Source organism: Rhynchophorus ferrugineus, unplaced genomic scaffold (assembly GCF_030347505.1).
Source record: "Rhynchophorus ferrugineus isolate W39M unplaced genomic scaffold, kcgeb_rfMv2 rfM1, whole genome shotgun sequence".
In the NCBI taxonomy this organism is placed as follows: domain Eukaryota; kingdom Metazoa; phylum Arthropoda; class Insecta; order Coleoptera; family Curculionidae; genus Rhynchophorus; species Rhynchophorus ferrugineus.
This window is the reverse complement of record NW_027472580.1, coordinates 37,054,195-37,069,839: the sequence shown is the minus strand read 5'-3', so window position 1 is coordinate 37,069,839 and position 15,645 is coordinate 37,054,195. Positions and strand designations below refer to the sequence as shown.

The 15,645-nt window shown below is 34.3% G+C and overlaps 1 protein-coding gene across 4 annotated transcripts in view; it reads left to right on the top strand.

Annotated features, from left to right (window-relative positions):
* Positions 1-15,376, top strand: part of rdgA (retinal degeneration A) — a 281,202-nt gene extending 265,826 nt beyond the window's left edge. For all 4 annotated transcript variants that reach the window (XR_013005773.1, XM_076404439.1, XM_076404422.1 and 1 more), the window contains 3 exons: positions 2,005-2,159; positions 10,369-10,532; positions 14,985-15,376. Coding sequence is in view for 3 of the 4 variants with exons in the window: in XM_076404439.1 (XP_076260554.1) it covers positions 2,005-2,159; positions 10,369-10,532; positions 14,985-15,034 (369 nt within the window). In the remaining variant the exon portion in view is untranslated. The remainder of the gene's footprint in view (positions 1-2,004; positions 2,160-10,368; positions 10,533-14,984) is intronic.
* The last annotated feature ends 269 nt before the right edge of the window (positions 15,377-15,645 follow it).

The window sequence follows — 15,645 nt, the reverse complement described above, 5'->3', positions numbered from 1 at the left end:
CTCCAGGAGAGCAAAAAAATGTAAATAATAATATATATGGTATAACAAATTTTATTGCATTAAATAGAATGCAATGAATAGAACAAACAAAACAAGGAATCTAAGTAAGATACAGACACAAACAATATAAATAAAATATTTATTTTGATACAGTATACCTAACACATTTCTTTTCGTTTTATCCTGATATTTTCCTTCAAATTTGCCTGAAGTCTGTAAAACCGTATGGGTTGCGTACTTTGCTTGCATAAATTTCGTTTCGTCTGTTTCATTAATGATTTTTGTCATTTCTTATTTCATTTGCGCTCTAAGTTCCAGATTTTTTATTTTTCTGTTGCCTTGAATGTTCTTTATAACATATCATGAACATAAGAGCGTTTGTGGCCTGGTTCCCATAACTGTTATCTAGATTAGAATACACTTTAACTAAAACATACCATTTTACTAATAACTTACAAACTAATTTTTGCATTATTTTCCGTTAATTTTGTCTATTAAATAATAAATAGTTATATTACCTTAACAAACTTTTGTAAAAATAAAATTAACCTAAACATTAGTTGTCAACTACAACTGTTGTAAACGTGTGACAGCGTAATATGTCAAGCTGGTTTAGAATAAATTAGCATGAAACAGTTTGCATGAGTTGTGGCCAATCAGCACGCACCCTGGGGTCTTTTTACTATCATCTGATGCAGACACTTCCATAGGATTTCATGGAATCTCCCTACTGCTAGTATTTTTCAGATGGCTCTCCATGAACTTGATCCAAGGTTTCTGGAGTTGTTTGTTACGCTTTTTACCATAAATCTAAATTTGTCACAGAAATATGTAAACTCATTCACCTTAAATTCGATAGACATGTTCAAGCTATTGCAATGTGCGTCTCTCAATTTGTCCCTTCATCTCTGTTTGAATTGTTGATTTTAATGGAATGACTTCATTTCTAACATGATCTCCAGAATTTACCTTAATTATTGCTGTAGAGTAATATAGGGAAAACTCAATAGGTGTCTCTGAAGAAAAGTTTTCTAATAGCAACATCCAAATGGTACTGTGATCGCCATTCTCGTTATTTGATTGGTTAATTTATATACTGCATTTCACATTTCTCTAGTGCCTTTAATTTAATATGATCTATTAGAGCTGTGTCTTTTTGTTTCATTATATTGAAAACACATCCTTCCCTGTTATAATTATAACAAATTCTTTATTGCGAAAATGTGTTAGCACTTAAAAGCACTTGTTATTCAGTATATATTTATTATATTCTTAACATAATTACAATATTTTATCCTGAAACCGACGCACTGAAAAATAAAATAACGAAATTTAATATTTTATTTTAAAAAATATATTAAAATTACTCGATTTCTTCTCTTCTGTTCATAAAATAGAGAATCGAAATTTCCAGCAATTTGGCTGATCCAGCTAATTACTTCAGCCATAGATGCAATCATCACCGACCATTAAAAGAAGTTTGTATTTCTATATTGAACTCCATGTCTCTTTTTAAGTATTTTTAGTATAATTGCATCCACTGCTGAGACGACATCACTTTGGCAAACATCCACTCAGACCTCTAATGAATTGAACAAATCATTTTGTACTTTCATCAAGTGACTGATTCCATAAACTGTTAGATGCCGATTTACTTTAACTATCACTGTATCAATTTCAATTTTTTGTCTCATATAAATCATTTATTAATAATTGGTGTTCCATTCCAACAGCTTTATTTCTTCATTGTAAATATATCTTTATATCCTGGCACTTTAGATATTCATTATCAAATTCTGAATATCTATATCTGTTTTAGCATCAGATATACACCAATCAAGCAATATATCTCAACAATTTTTTTACAGGGTAGGTATTGCAAAATAATATTTAAACAAAAATATTGTATTTGATGCTACTAATTTGACCATGTCATCTAGCTATAAATAATAAATCGTAACACTATTTTCTAATCCTATTTTATAACTGTTCCGTGTATTCTAGCTCAAGAGGCTGCATAATCAGGGATACTCTCTTGAGGCGAGGGACGCCACAGGGCAGACTCTGCTCCACCACGCGTCGCGTCACGGTCACCAGGATGTCGTGAAGTACCTGCTGCGCCACGCAACCACCGTCATCAACCAAAAAGACAACAACTTGTAAGTGGTCAACTAAAAACACAATAATTTAGTATTGATTGCGATCAAACTAGAATTTATTAACGATGATTAAATGCCAATATTTAAAAAAAATTAAAGCATCCAGCCAAATGACCAAAAAAGATAATGTTCCAATAAATTAATATATTAGTTCTATAAATTAGTTTTAAATGATATTCTTTAATTGGAAGCTTTATTTTGAAAAATCGGTACGATGTATTTCATTCAAAATCTTTTGATATATCTTTTGATGCTATACAGGAATCGATCCATTTTTTGGCATCTTTATAAGAAATGAAGCGCAGCTTAGTCAGGTCACAACTCATATGTCAGAATAAGTAGTAATCAGAAGTAACATGATCTGGAGAATACGGCTGGCGGAGTAACACTTCCCATTTTAATATATCCAAATATATTTTCTCCGGTTTTGCAACATGTAGTCGAGCGTTGTCATTGCTGAAGAATAACATTGTTGTTTTCGCATTCCGACCATTTTCCGAACAATACTCAGCTCAAACAAATCAATTGTAATCGATCCCCATTGATGGGGATTATTAAATTTCCGATTTAGTTAAGCCGATCCCACAAAATCCAGAGCATTAGTTTAGAGCCATAATAATTCGGCTTTGTCGTTGATGTTGATACATGATAAGGCAGTCCCCATGATTTTCTCTCGATTTATGTTATCGTAATGAATTAACATTTCATCATGAGTAACAATACTAAGAAAAAACATTTCCGGAAAAAATATTGCCGTTGAAACAGCATTTCACACATGACCAAACTCGTTTCAATATCTTTTGGCTTCAATTCATACGGCACAAAATATTTAAGGTTTTGGAACATCCTCATGTTCTCCAAGCAATTGGAAAGGGTTTCTTGTGTTACTCCCAACAATTCTGCATATTCTTCTTGCGTTTTACACGGATCATCATCGAGTAATTCCTTCGAATGTCACTTTTAAAACGTCGAAACCAGTATTTCCATGTTGAAATTAATGTAAAAACTTTAAATAATAAGGAAAAACTTCTCACAAATGTGATTTACTCGGTACAAATTTAAATATTTTCAACTGAAAAAAAAAATTTTGCTCACCCTTCGACGAAGTGACATATATTGAAAAGTGAAGCCTGTCAGTGAAGTTTTTTACAAAGGTACCCGATGCGATTTAATATGTTAAACCTTAACATCGTCTGTTGTAAATCGTTTAAAGTTAATTTATGGGCCTAATGTATTGCTTTTCAATGTTTGCCTTTAATTTTATATACATGAGAAAAAATATGAGAATGAATTCGTAAAAATATTATGTAAGAATATTTAGTACTAGATTATTACTAAAAACGAAGTAGTTTAGAACTCAACAACAGCTATGTTATATTTACAGAAACACGCCCTTTACATAAAGAACGACTGAATGTATGCAAAGCATTTTAAGTAGGGCTTCAAGTTGACACCGTCGGAATAATTAAGAGGCTTTTCCCTATCAAGTGCCTTAAACTAATGAAATTGAATTTGATGTACGCATTCATCAGCTCGCATACGGGCTTTTTACACTCTCACGCCCCATCACTATGCAAAGTAGCAACGTATAAAATTAGAATAACTTAAAAGTAATTTATAAATAATTTCTATTGCGTTAAATATAGAACGTATAGCAACAGTCAGGCACTGAAACCTCCCCCGCATGCTCCTCGCCGTCAGGTTCCTTCGCGAGCCCTTCTCAAACAATTTCAGAAATATTAATCCTTTGCTTTGTTTATGTTTCCGTACCAAATTAAGAAGATCAAAAGGATTTCCGGCGGAAAACTGGATTCGCCCGGTTTGTTCTCCAACCTCTTTTACTGGCCCTTTTTACAATCCGGCCAACGATTTTAAGATCGACTTTACGACAGACGTTAAAAATACATCAAGATACTCTTCCGCTACAGCGCCGTTAACATTTACGTCTCGCGAATATCCGAATAAATTTTATTGAAATCGGCGTTTTTAATCACCCCAATAACATTGCAAAATGAGTCTGGATAGTATAGTGCATTATTCTACCCACAACCTACTACTAGACTAGCTAGCATAATTACTACTAGCATTTCACATTTCTCTAGTGTCTTTAATTTAAAAGGATCTATTAGAGTTATCTTTTTGTTTTATTACATTGCAAACAAATTCCTCGTCCTTCTCTGTTATAATTCTAATATAAGTTCTTTATTGCAAAAATGTGCAATACACTGAATAATAAGTATATATTCAAATTATTAACATAACACTTACAAAATTTATCCCGAAGCAGAGGCATTGAAAAGGCAAATGATGAAATTTATTATTTACATTTTTAAAAAAAGTGTTAAAATTACTCGATTTCCTCTCTCTTATACTCATATTTAGAAAATCGAAATTTTCTGCAATTTAACTCATTCAGCTTATTACTTCAGCAACAGATGCCATCATCACCGACCGTTAAAAGAAGTTTGTATTCCTATATTGAACTCCATATCTTTTTTTAAGTACTTTTCGTATAATTGGATCCACTGCTGTGTTGGAAAGCAGTGTAGAGACAACATCACTTTGGCAAACGTGCACTCAGATCTCCAATAAATTTAATAAACCATTTTATACTTTCATTAAATTTAACAATTTTTAGAAGAATATATTCTGCTTTGAAAGCTACTGATTCCTTAAACTGTTAGATGCCGAACTACTTAAACTATTACTGTATCAATTTCAATTTTTCTATCTCATATAAATCATTTAATTATTAATAATTTGTGTTCCATTCCAACAGCATTATTTCTTCATTGTAAACATATCTTCATATCCTAGGCCATTAGATATTCAAAATGATTCAATTCATTAAATGCTGAGTATCTATTTCTGTGTTGGCATCAATATATATATATATATATATATATATATATATATATATATATATATAGAAGGTATAGCAACAACCGGCACTGAAACTTCGTCCTCCTTCGCATGCTCCTCGCCGTCAGGTTCCTTCGCCAGCCCTCCTCAAACAACTTCAGAAATATTAATCCTTTGCTTTGTTTATGTTTCCGTACCAAATTAAGAAGATTAAAAGGATTTCCGGCGGAAAACTGAATTCGCCCGGCTTGTTCTCCAGCCTATTTTACTGGCCCTTTTTACAATCCAGCCGACCATTTTAAGATCAACGTTACGACGGACGTTAAAAATACATCAAGATACTCTTCCGCTACGGTGCCGTTAACATTTACGTCTCAGGAATATCCGAATAAATTTTATTGGAATCGGCGTTTACAATCGTCCTAATAACATTGCAAAATGAGTAGGGCAGTATAGTCCATAGTTCTACGTACAATCGAATGGAATTTTTCAAAAGTATCGAATATAAATTTGGTTACTTTATTTGTAATCTAAGATTAGGGAGTTGTATGTATTCCCTGGATAGATCTTTCCGATAGACCTTTTTGAGCGATGACACACGTTATGAAATGGAAAATGGTTTTGAACACAAAAACTATTAATATACTTGAAAAACTATTTTATTTCAGGAAAGAAAAGGTGGTACAAAACGACGCAAATGATTTAAATCTATTCGAACATAAACCAAACAATCTGTAGTCCGTCCAATAAAATCTATAGTCCTACCAATTTCGTTTTGCCATAATCAGTTTATAGAAACGTAAAAATCCCTTTTAAACTCGAAGCATTTTTTGTTCTCATTTTACTAATTAGCATTACTCTTGTTAAAAGGAGACAGATTGAAGTCTGATGCGAACATGTAACCAAATCGGTCTATAAAGTTCTATTTGTGTTGGTACTGGTCAACACCGTTGTCATATGACAATGTAAATAAAATAAAACCGCTCTAACCGTAAAACTATTATGGCTGTTTACTTAACTGTAATAATATATAAAATAATATATATTTTATTATGTTATTTTTGTTTCATTATTTTATTTACATTAGTATTTTTATGTCAAAAAAAAACGAAAACTTAAATTTGGCAATGTTGTATTAAAAATTTTAACTATGTGCATTGGCTGTTTAGATGTCTCCCTCCCCCTCCCATCGTCTTCGAATAATATTAGGTAGGGCCGTTAACAATCATATTATATAACAACCTCCTTGCTAAAGCAACGACCACAAAAATTAACGTGGTATTTGTCCCGTCTGAACAGCTTAGAGTTCTAATAAAATTAATTTTGAGCATCACATTTATTTGCCAGTCTGCCTGTCTCCGAAGAAGATCTTCGAAGGGGCACTTTTTCTACACAAATATCCATGGCATGGCTTTATGGAAGTTTTAGTGACTCCATATTCCAAGATCCAATACTATTTTATTCCAGTATTATTTCATTTAGGGAAATAAGAGCTGATTTGTTGAACGGTGATACAAAACAGCACTGAAGATTTAAATCTATTCGAACATCAACAATAGCGAACTGCCTAAGTCTTACTCATCGACACCATTCAACCACATAAGCATCCCACCTCTTCTTCGAATAATCGAAGTCAGTCCCTCTAACAGTAGCATATAACATGTATAACAACCTACACAACCCATTACTTTTTACCCTTGAAATTATCGCAATAAATCTATTTTTCATCACAATTTTCTATTTCTTCTAAGCAACGAAACTGCGATATTGAAACTGTTTGAATAGCATTTTCAGTTAACTTATAAATAATTTTTTTTATATATTTTAAAGTCTCCTTTTTACCAACGAGGATTTATCTGGACTAACGTGGGCTCCGAACCACAGTTCTCGGAATTAAACCTACCGACTGGCGAGTGACCAACTTAGAAAACTTCCATACTGGCGTTACTGGGATCATTTTCCTTGTCGGATTTTACACTGTTGTCTAAGGACAAGCACAAATATTAAACAATCACAAACATAAATTTACGACCCCAGGAGTATAACAGTATGTGGACCGTCACCTTAACGACTGCGCCAACCAAGCCGGCTTTAAAAGTAGTTGTTCCATCAACTGCTGAGCTGTTTAAAAGTTATTTCAGCTATGCTTTCGTCCAATAAGTCTAGCATTTCCTTGCTCCAGGCCGTTCTTTGTCATTGACATTAAAATCACCACTTTTAAACCGTTCAAACCAAAACCGGCGACATTTCTTTAAATCCAATATCAAAAATAATTAATATTCACGACTAGCGTCTATATACAGTGAATAGCTCACAAATACTAACACTTATTTTATGTAGTTAGAAACACCAACAAATTTAAATGTTAGGTTAGCTTGTTGATATTATAACTTTTTACTCACTTTTGTCAATAGATATCGTTAATGAAAATACATACAAGAACCTAATAATACTTCGCAATCAATTCTCAACTTGTGTACTTAAATTACACAGGTCTGCAAAAAATTCTAAAAGCTGTTTAGGTTGGTTTTCTGACGTAATCTTTATGTTTTTGAATATACTGAATCCATAAATGATTTCCTTTTTAACCAACTTTGAAAATGGAGGATGTTCGACTATTTAGTTTTGTTTGAATGTATATACGCCGGTATTTCCGTCAATTATGGATGGATTTTTAAAATAATTTTTTTATTCGAAAGAATGCACTTCGGAGATGGTCCCATTGAAACCAAGTCTGGATCAGATGGGGGAAGAAGGGAAATGGAGAAAAACCTCAAATTTCAAAGGCATATATATATAGCTTTCACATATTTTTTTATCTAAAATAATCAGATACTTTTGTATAATGTTATTGCTGAGCTGATATGACGGATATTCGAAATTCATTCATTCAAAACAACTGCTTTTTAACAGTTGATTATAAGATATAAGACGAATACCCTAAAAAATTGCTTCTATGGTGTAATTATTAAACCATTTAGCTCCCAATCGAAGGTCACGGGTTCGATTCTCGGCGCGGAAAATGATTTTTTGTTGTTCTAGTCTAGTTAGAACATTTGTCAAATCACAGGTATCGGACCACGGGGCCTAAAACGCTCATTATTTTCAATCATTGTGTCTTTATCCTTATTTTTCCTCATAAGGGTTGCACCTTTACTTGGCCTACCTATTGTAAAATTAAATGAAATAACTGCTTAATTTAATGCGTAGATATTTAACACTAAAAAGAGTCTTCTTAAAATTAAATTACGAATGAAATAAATCTAATTTGTTGCTGTCTGTTGTTGTTTGCTAGACTCTCTGAAACGTCCTAGAGTAATTCGATGAGAAAAATTTCCTCATTAGACAACCTCAAATGCTTTCAACATTCTATTAACGATTTATTTATAGTTAGGGTATTCATGATTGCCTAAAAATTTCTCTATGACCTCCTTGAAAGCAATTCACTCCTCTTTTTAAGGATCCGGCATGGTCATGATAAATCTCTGAGAGTCCTTGAAAATTTGAGACTGTATATTTGAAGTAATCTAAATCTTTGGAAAGTGTATGGAGGAGTAGTATGGAGGAAGTATATATGAAGTAATATTTTCGAAGGAAGTTCTTTTGAAAAACATTAAGTTCCTTCGGCGGCCAAGCTAGGGAATTTGGTAGACCTAGCTCGTTGTCTTCATATTTTAATTAGCGAAAAATCAATTTCAAGTTCTTGTGGGTTTGTTTGAGGTGTACGGAATGACCTACAGGAATTGAAGCATAGAAACTGACGTTGTGAAACAGAACTGCTAAGGCTTTTAATGAATGAATTTTTAATGAATTTATGAAAAGACGCCATTGTGCGATATCGTATTGAATATAACAGGTCAATTGAAAAGTCCCCGGCCTACCACAGTAAAACACATAATTTTTTTGGCAAAATTAGTTTTTTTTATCCTTCAAGGGTGATACACTGATTATAGAGACCCTCCAACTTTCCGATACCATTTTTGTAGTACGATTTGTCCTTTGCTTCAAAATAAACCTCAGTTTCTGCGATCACCGCTTAATTCGACGAAAATTTCTTCCTAGCGGGCATTCTTTTGAGATCTGAGAACAGTCGTTGGGGGCCAGATCTGGACAGTACGGTGGATGAGGAAGCAATTCGAAGCCCAATTCATAGATTTTTGCCATCGTTTTCACTGACTTGTGACACGGTGCATTGTCTTGGTGAAGCAGCACTTTCTTTTTCTTCAAATGCGGCCGTTTTTTTGGCTATTTCGTCCTTCAAACGGTCCAATAACGCTACGTAATAGTCGCTGTTGATGGTCCTTCGTTTATCAATTTTCAAGATACAGACGTCATAACACTCGGATGACTGTCGATTGGACTTTGGAGTGAAATGATGGAGTCATGTTTCATCCATTGTCACATATTGACGCAAAAACTCAGGTTTATTACGCTTGATCATCTTCAAACACTGTTCCGAATCATCAACACGTCGTTGTTGTTTTTGGCCAAAAGTGAGCTCGCGCAGCACTCACTTTGCACAGATCTTTCTCATACCCACATATTCGTGAATGATATAATGTACACATTCAGTTGATATCTTTAGAGTGTCTGCTATTTCATACAGTTTCAATTTACGGTCATCAAAATCATTTTGTGGATTGTTTAAATATTTTCGTCGGTAACAACCTCATTTGGGTGTCCAACGCGTTCACCGTCTTCGGTGCTCATTTCACCACGTCTAAACTTAGCATACCAGTCCTTGATGGTTGATTTTCCTATGGCAGTGTCCGGAAACCCGGCATCAAGCTTTTGCTTCAACTGCTTCCTTTTTTTGCTTTTCCTTTCAGAAAGCAATATTTTATCAACACGCGAAATTGCTTTTCATCCATTTTTTCGCAATAACAAAAATTGCTTCACTCAAGTTTCTATAATTCACAAACTAATGATCCGACAGCTGTCAAATTTATACACTCATCTTTTGAGGGTGTGCTAACTAAACTATGGTTTTAATTCTAGTAGCGTCATCCATGTGTCAGGCCGAGGACTTTTCAATTGACCTGTTATGTATATTCGTTTTCAGAATAACAAAATACATAGAAATCTGTTGAAAATACACAAATAGCTTTTTATTGCAGAGCTGAGTAATTAATACACATTTTCAATTGACGGCTTATGTTTTTTTTTAATTAATTCGCCAACCGCAATCGTTTTTTTTAGATATCTTGTAGTTTTAAGAGATAACGACATTACCATTCTACCATTTGATTCGCTTCCAAATTGTATACAGGAAACATACATTCATGAAAAATTAATTACTTGGTATATGTACGAATAATCTGGTAATAACTTTTTTGTTCAATTCCAGAGGTCAAACCGCCCTTCATAAAGCGGCGGCATATAAGTGGCTTAGTATCTGTTGTATGCTGGTGGCAGCGGGCGCCAACCTCGACATAACTGATTATCGAGGCAACACTCCTCGAATGCTGGCGACGCAGGCCGACGACCATGACCTAGCTGCCTATCTCGAAAGTAAGTATTCGCCTTTTAGACACGTAGGCCTTTCAAATAAACCACCCGCAGAACGCTTGCAGGGACCTTCAAGTATTCGGAGAGAGATAAAAGTCACCCACTCTCCACCCCCACAATTTTTCATCTAACACAAATAATTCTTAACGCAGGGGAGCATTCACCTCAAAATATCTAAAAACACATGATAATGAACTTGTAATTCTGATGTTACCTAAAATTTTAATTAGATAAATCTGTGTGTCATGTTTTCTTCGCCTGAAAAATATACTGTCGCAAATATTTTTTTCAGCTTTTAGTATCGGAAATATTTTGCTAATTGCCGGTGTATCTATGATGCCATTAATACCATTGTTACTATCAAAACAAGCAGTACTTAGAGAGTGCTATGTTAGGATAATAAGGTGAATGAATCAAGATTTCCCAACTAAGCTTTTTTGAGTAGTCAGTGTGTAGTGGAGAATATGATGAAAGACAAATCTTTCTTATTATTCAACAGCATACTATTTCTAGTTATCCACCATAATTTGAAAACAACTAATTTTAACTAACTGATGATATGATGGTAACTAGTTCTTCGTGTCACAGCGTCACCTTTTTTAGCATCAATCCTGGCTACGCAAAAGCTTTGTTTCCTTTGTTAATTCGATTTACCAGGTTTTTCGTGCTTAAGTCTAGTTATCCATCGAAAAATTGAGAATAAAGATTTATTATGTTGTTTGCTATAAATAAAAAATAAATTAAAAAATTAAAAATATCGATGTTTTTATATCTTTATATATAATATTTTTATAGCCTCCGATATATTCATATATTTCTCTGCGACCGACATCCCTAGTTTTTCGATTTGGTTTTCAGGTATTAGATAATTAAATGACTCATCTCTCCATTACCAAAGCGAAACGCCCTTCTCATTATAGTAATATTTTCTATTTCGTCTTCATATGCAACAAATGTCCAACCAATTCACCAATTTCCACATTTATAGTCTAAAAATATAACGTGTGCCACCTTTCCAATAAATATCTAGTGGCGTTGCTCTATTATTGCGTTCACTATTCACTGCATTGTTCAACTAGGGGACTGATATGAATATAGGTAAGGGTCAAAGTTGTAGTGTTTCCAATGGTGACTGACTGACCGCATGGTATTAATCCTCCATCCGCATTACCAACTTTTTTCCGTGATTCAACTGGTTCTTTGCTAGTAAATTTAAGGTTATATAACGGATTTTAGCTGTAGCCACAAGTTATTTACAACTGATGCCATCTATAGTGAGAAACGCCACAAAGGTTTTCCCATACCTAATTTAACATCTTAAATACTTTCATTCAACAAAGAAATTACCTCTGAAATGAACAACCTTTTACCAACATTCTAAAAGTAATGCTTAAAAGCAAGTAAATGTTACTTATTATTCTAAACGAAAAAAACAAAACATAAACAACTAATGACCATATAAATATGTCTAGAATATATGGTTGATGAATTAAAAGCATCTATACAAGACTTACAATTATTTACGACTCTCTATACGGACATACAGATTTTCCAGTGATACACTGTTTGTGAACTACATCAATTTCAGCACAAGAGACCTGTAAATTAACGTTCGGCTGCGTACTAAAAAAATCTATATGCAATATATCACGTTTAGTCGGCCAAACTGTCATTTATTTATTTTTGATTAAGTTTCTTTTTAGTTGTGGCTCTGGTGTATTTACCACACGCCTCTACTCATTGTCCATATATTCTATAATACTGACTGGCCAGACAAATTACGTCCTGCCCGAACATTAGTTTTTCTACTAAATGGAATTTATTTTGATAATAACGTAAAGGTAAAAATTTGTTTTGTATCTCATAAAAAAATCAAAAAAATTTAAAAAAAAAACACAGAACCAACAACCTGGTCCAATTATGAATCTAAAGCATACTCGGACCCACTCAAAGACAGTGGCGCGTAAATACGAGGGTGGTTTAAATATGATGGAGACAAATGGTGTAGATGACACGCATGTATGTTTAGAAGGTCGTGCCTTGAGTATGTAATAGCTGGGCCCCTTACGAACAGTGTGGCATAGCTTTCGTTAGGAGCGCATGTTCCACGCGAGTGCTACGACCATGAGTGAACGTCGAGGGCCGACCGCCGTAGCGCAACGTATTGTCATTCTAGTTAAAATCTTCAAATATGATCAACTATGATCGCTACTATTCTTGATCCACAAATTCCATTAATGAATTGACTACCTCCAGCTTTCGATTAACATATTGTTCATTTACTAACCTAAAATGAGTACTTTTTTAAGCTGAAAGAAATCTCAGTCAATAATCATTATTTTTACAAAACAATAATTTCTTTACTTATACTCTTATATAATAATGCATTGTATTTTCCTTGTCATTAGATCATTAGGGTGTCGTTGATAGTTTTATATTTTCTTTACTTTATCCAGGTTTACTTTTGTTAGCAAATTTAATTATTTCATAGTATCACTGTACACTATTCTCACATCTTAGCGAAATGCTGTCTAATCTCTTCTTCTGTGAATTTCACATTCTTCAACTTCCATTCTCAACAAATTCTAGCTATATGTTACCTATAAAATAAAATTTAAATCATTACTAAAATATGATGTTGAAATGATGTTTGAAAACTGATGTTGTTTGGATTTTATAACTTTTAAAAATATAACCATACATTCTGCACTTACCCTCGTTCTTCCATCTTTTAAAACCAGTGAATGTTTAACCACCAAGAATAACACAACGATTTAATTATTATTACTATAGAATTATTAATGTAACACAAAATCTAAATATCCTAGATTTTTTGTTGTTTTTACTTGATCAACTGTATATATCGACTCGAAAAGAATGTATCGCCATTAGAAAGGGAAGACAATATGATTAATTCTTTTTTTTTTTGGCCTGGAACCGGGTAGGGGAATCCTGTTACGGATACCTGGTGGGGAAGACTGAACTGAAGACACTGAACCCCACCCTATCAGCTGATCCAATGACCCTAACTGATACTTCTTACTGTTCAAGGCACAAGGGCCAGGCAAGGACGTGGCGTCGTTATCACACCACGCAGCTTGCGGTACATGAGTTAATCGCTCGCCGGAGAAGGTCGAGACAATTTGGAGTTAGAGCACAGCGGGGTAGTGTCGGCTGTGACAGAATAAGACTACGAAGAGCCGAATGAGTTATTGGCCTAAAATATCGGTCAGCTCGGTAATACATCTATTGTCCGAGAGACGAACAGTGGAGAAATATCTCGAGTAAACCTCAGATATAATATCGTGAACTTGGGGGACGTCTGTTTCTCTATGAATTTGATTGTTCGTGACGAACCAGGGTGCATTGATTATTTTCCTGAGAATTTTGTTTTGAAAGACTTGGAGACGTTTCACCTGGCTAGGCGAGAGTTATTTTAGATAGACACTGGAGCCATATAGAACGACTGATCGAACCAGCATCTTGTACAGGAGAGATTTTATAGAAAGAGGAAGCCTGCTGGCCCGGTTGATAAGCGGGAACACCAAATTAACAATACCTTGACCTTTATGGAGGGACTTTTGAATGTGGGAATTCCACCTAAATTTGCGATCGAAGACAAGACCGAGATAGGTGGCTTCTTCTGATCATGTGATTTCGGCGTTCTCGATTTTAAGACGCGAAATGCTCGGTGCAAAACGCTTCTTGTGGAAGAAGATAGCCTGGGTTTTCTGTGAATTTACCTGCAACCTCTAGAAATGTAACCACTGGTCTCATCGAGTTGTTTTTGGAGTCTGCTTCGGATGTGCGGTGCTACTCTTGAGAAAGCAAAGTAAGCAGTGTCGTCTGCGTAAAAAGCTGCCTCAACTTGTGGTCTCCTAGGGATATCTGAAAGAAAAATATTAAATAGAGCGGGTGCCAGGGGGGAGCCTTGTGGAACTCCTGCGTCGATGGTTTTCCGGCTAGAGAGAATATCTTTAATCTTCACCTGGAACGATCGTCCTGACAGAAATGATTTGATAAGAGCTGTTAGGTCATCAGATAGACCTAATCGGATGCATTTCGCCACTAAGCCTTCGTGCCAAACCTTTCACGTCGGTTTAAAGCACAATTGATTTTTGCGGCCAGCCGATGGGCTTGATAAACTGAGAGAACTGAGTGTTTGGCGCGGAACCCGAATTGCTCATCTGGAATGATATTGTTTGTCTTCATAAAATCATTAAGAGCATAAAGAATTGCTCTTTCAGTAAGTTTGGAAGGTTCATTCTTTTATATGGTTTATTCCATACAGGAGAAAAGTGTGGTTATTTTACACTCCCCCCCCCCCACATACACATACCTTTAAGTCCCATCGCCATTCATGTATACAAAATAATATAGTATTCTATTATATTTAACAATATATATTAATTATTATATTTAATTAACTAATATATATATTATTTTTATTTACAGGTCAGGAGAAATTCACTCTAGTCTCATCCGACATGGGCACCGTCGTATGATAGCAATAAAATAATTTTTCGACTACTCCAAATTGTTCAAACTGTAACTTTCTTCTATTTGCCTTATTACATTTTAGATAACGTAAGATAACGGCGTCAGCCATCTCGAGCATAAATCGCGGCAAACTAACCGGTCCCCTACCTTGACGGTTTCCCGATTTTGCTTCAGCATTGAATCTTAATGAATATATTTAATGATGAAAAATTAAAAATGTGATATTATCATACAATTACTTTGTAACGTTATAAAGTTCAGGCTACTCAAGAGGCCTCCCCTGTTACATCCTGATCGGTGCCGAGTTTTTTGCTGTACAAAGAAAAATATTTTTATATTTTTCCCCCCCTTTTTAATTTGTCAGGATGTAAGAGGCGGACAGGGCGCCTTTATCGTCGAACCTTTTAAACTTATAGATGTGTGTGTCATGTATAAATGAAAGTTCATATATATTTTTCTGCTTGAAACTTAACCGAGATTTGACATCGATCGAAAGTCGATTTAAACATTTTTAAAGTTAGTTGAAAACATATCAAATATAATGAGAAAAAAAAACAAAAAACATCAAGAACATTCCTCGTTTTAACAAATCATTTTAGTCTAGGTCATAGATTAA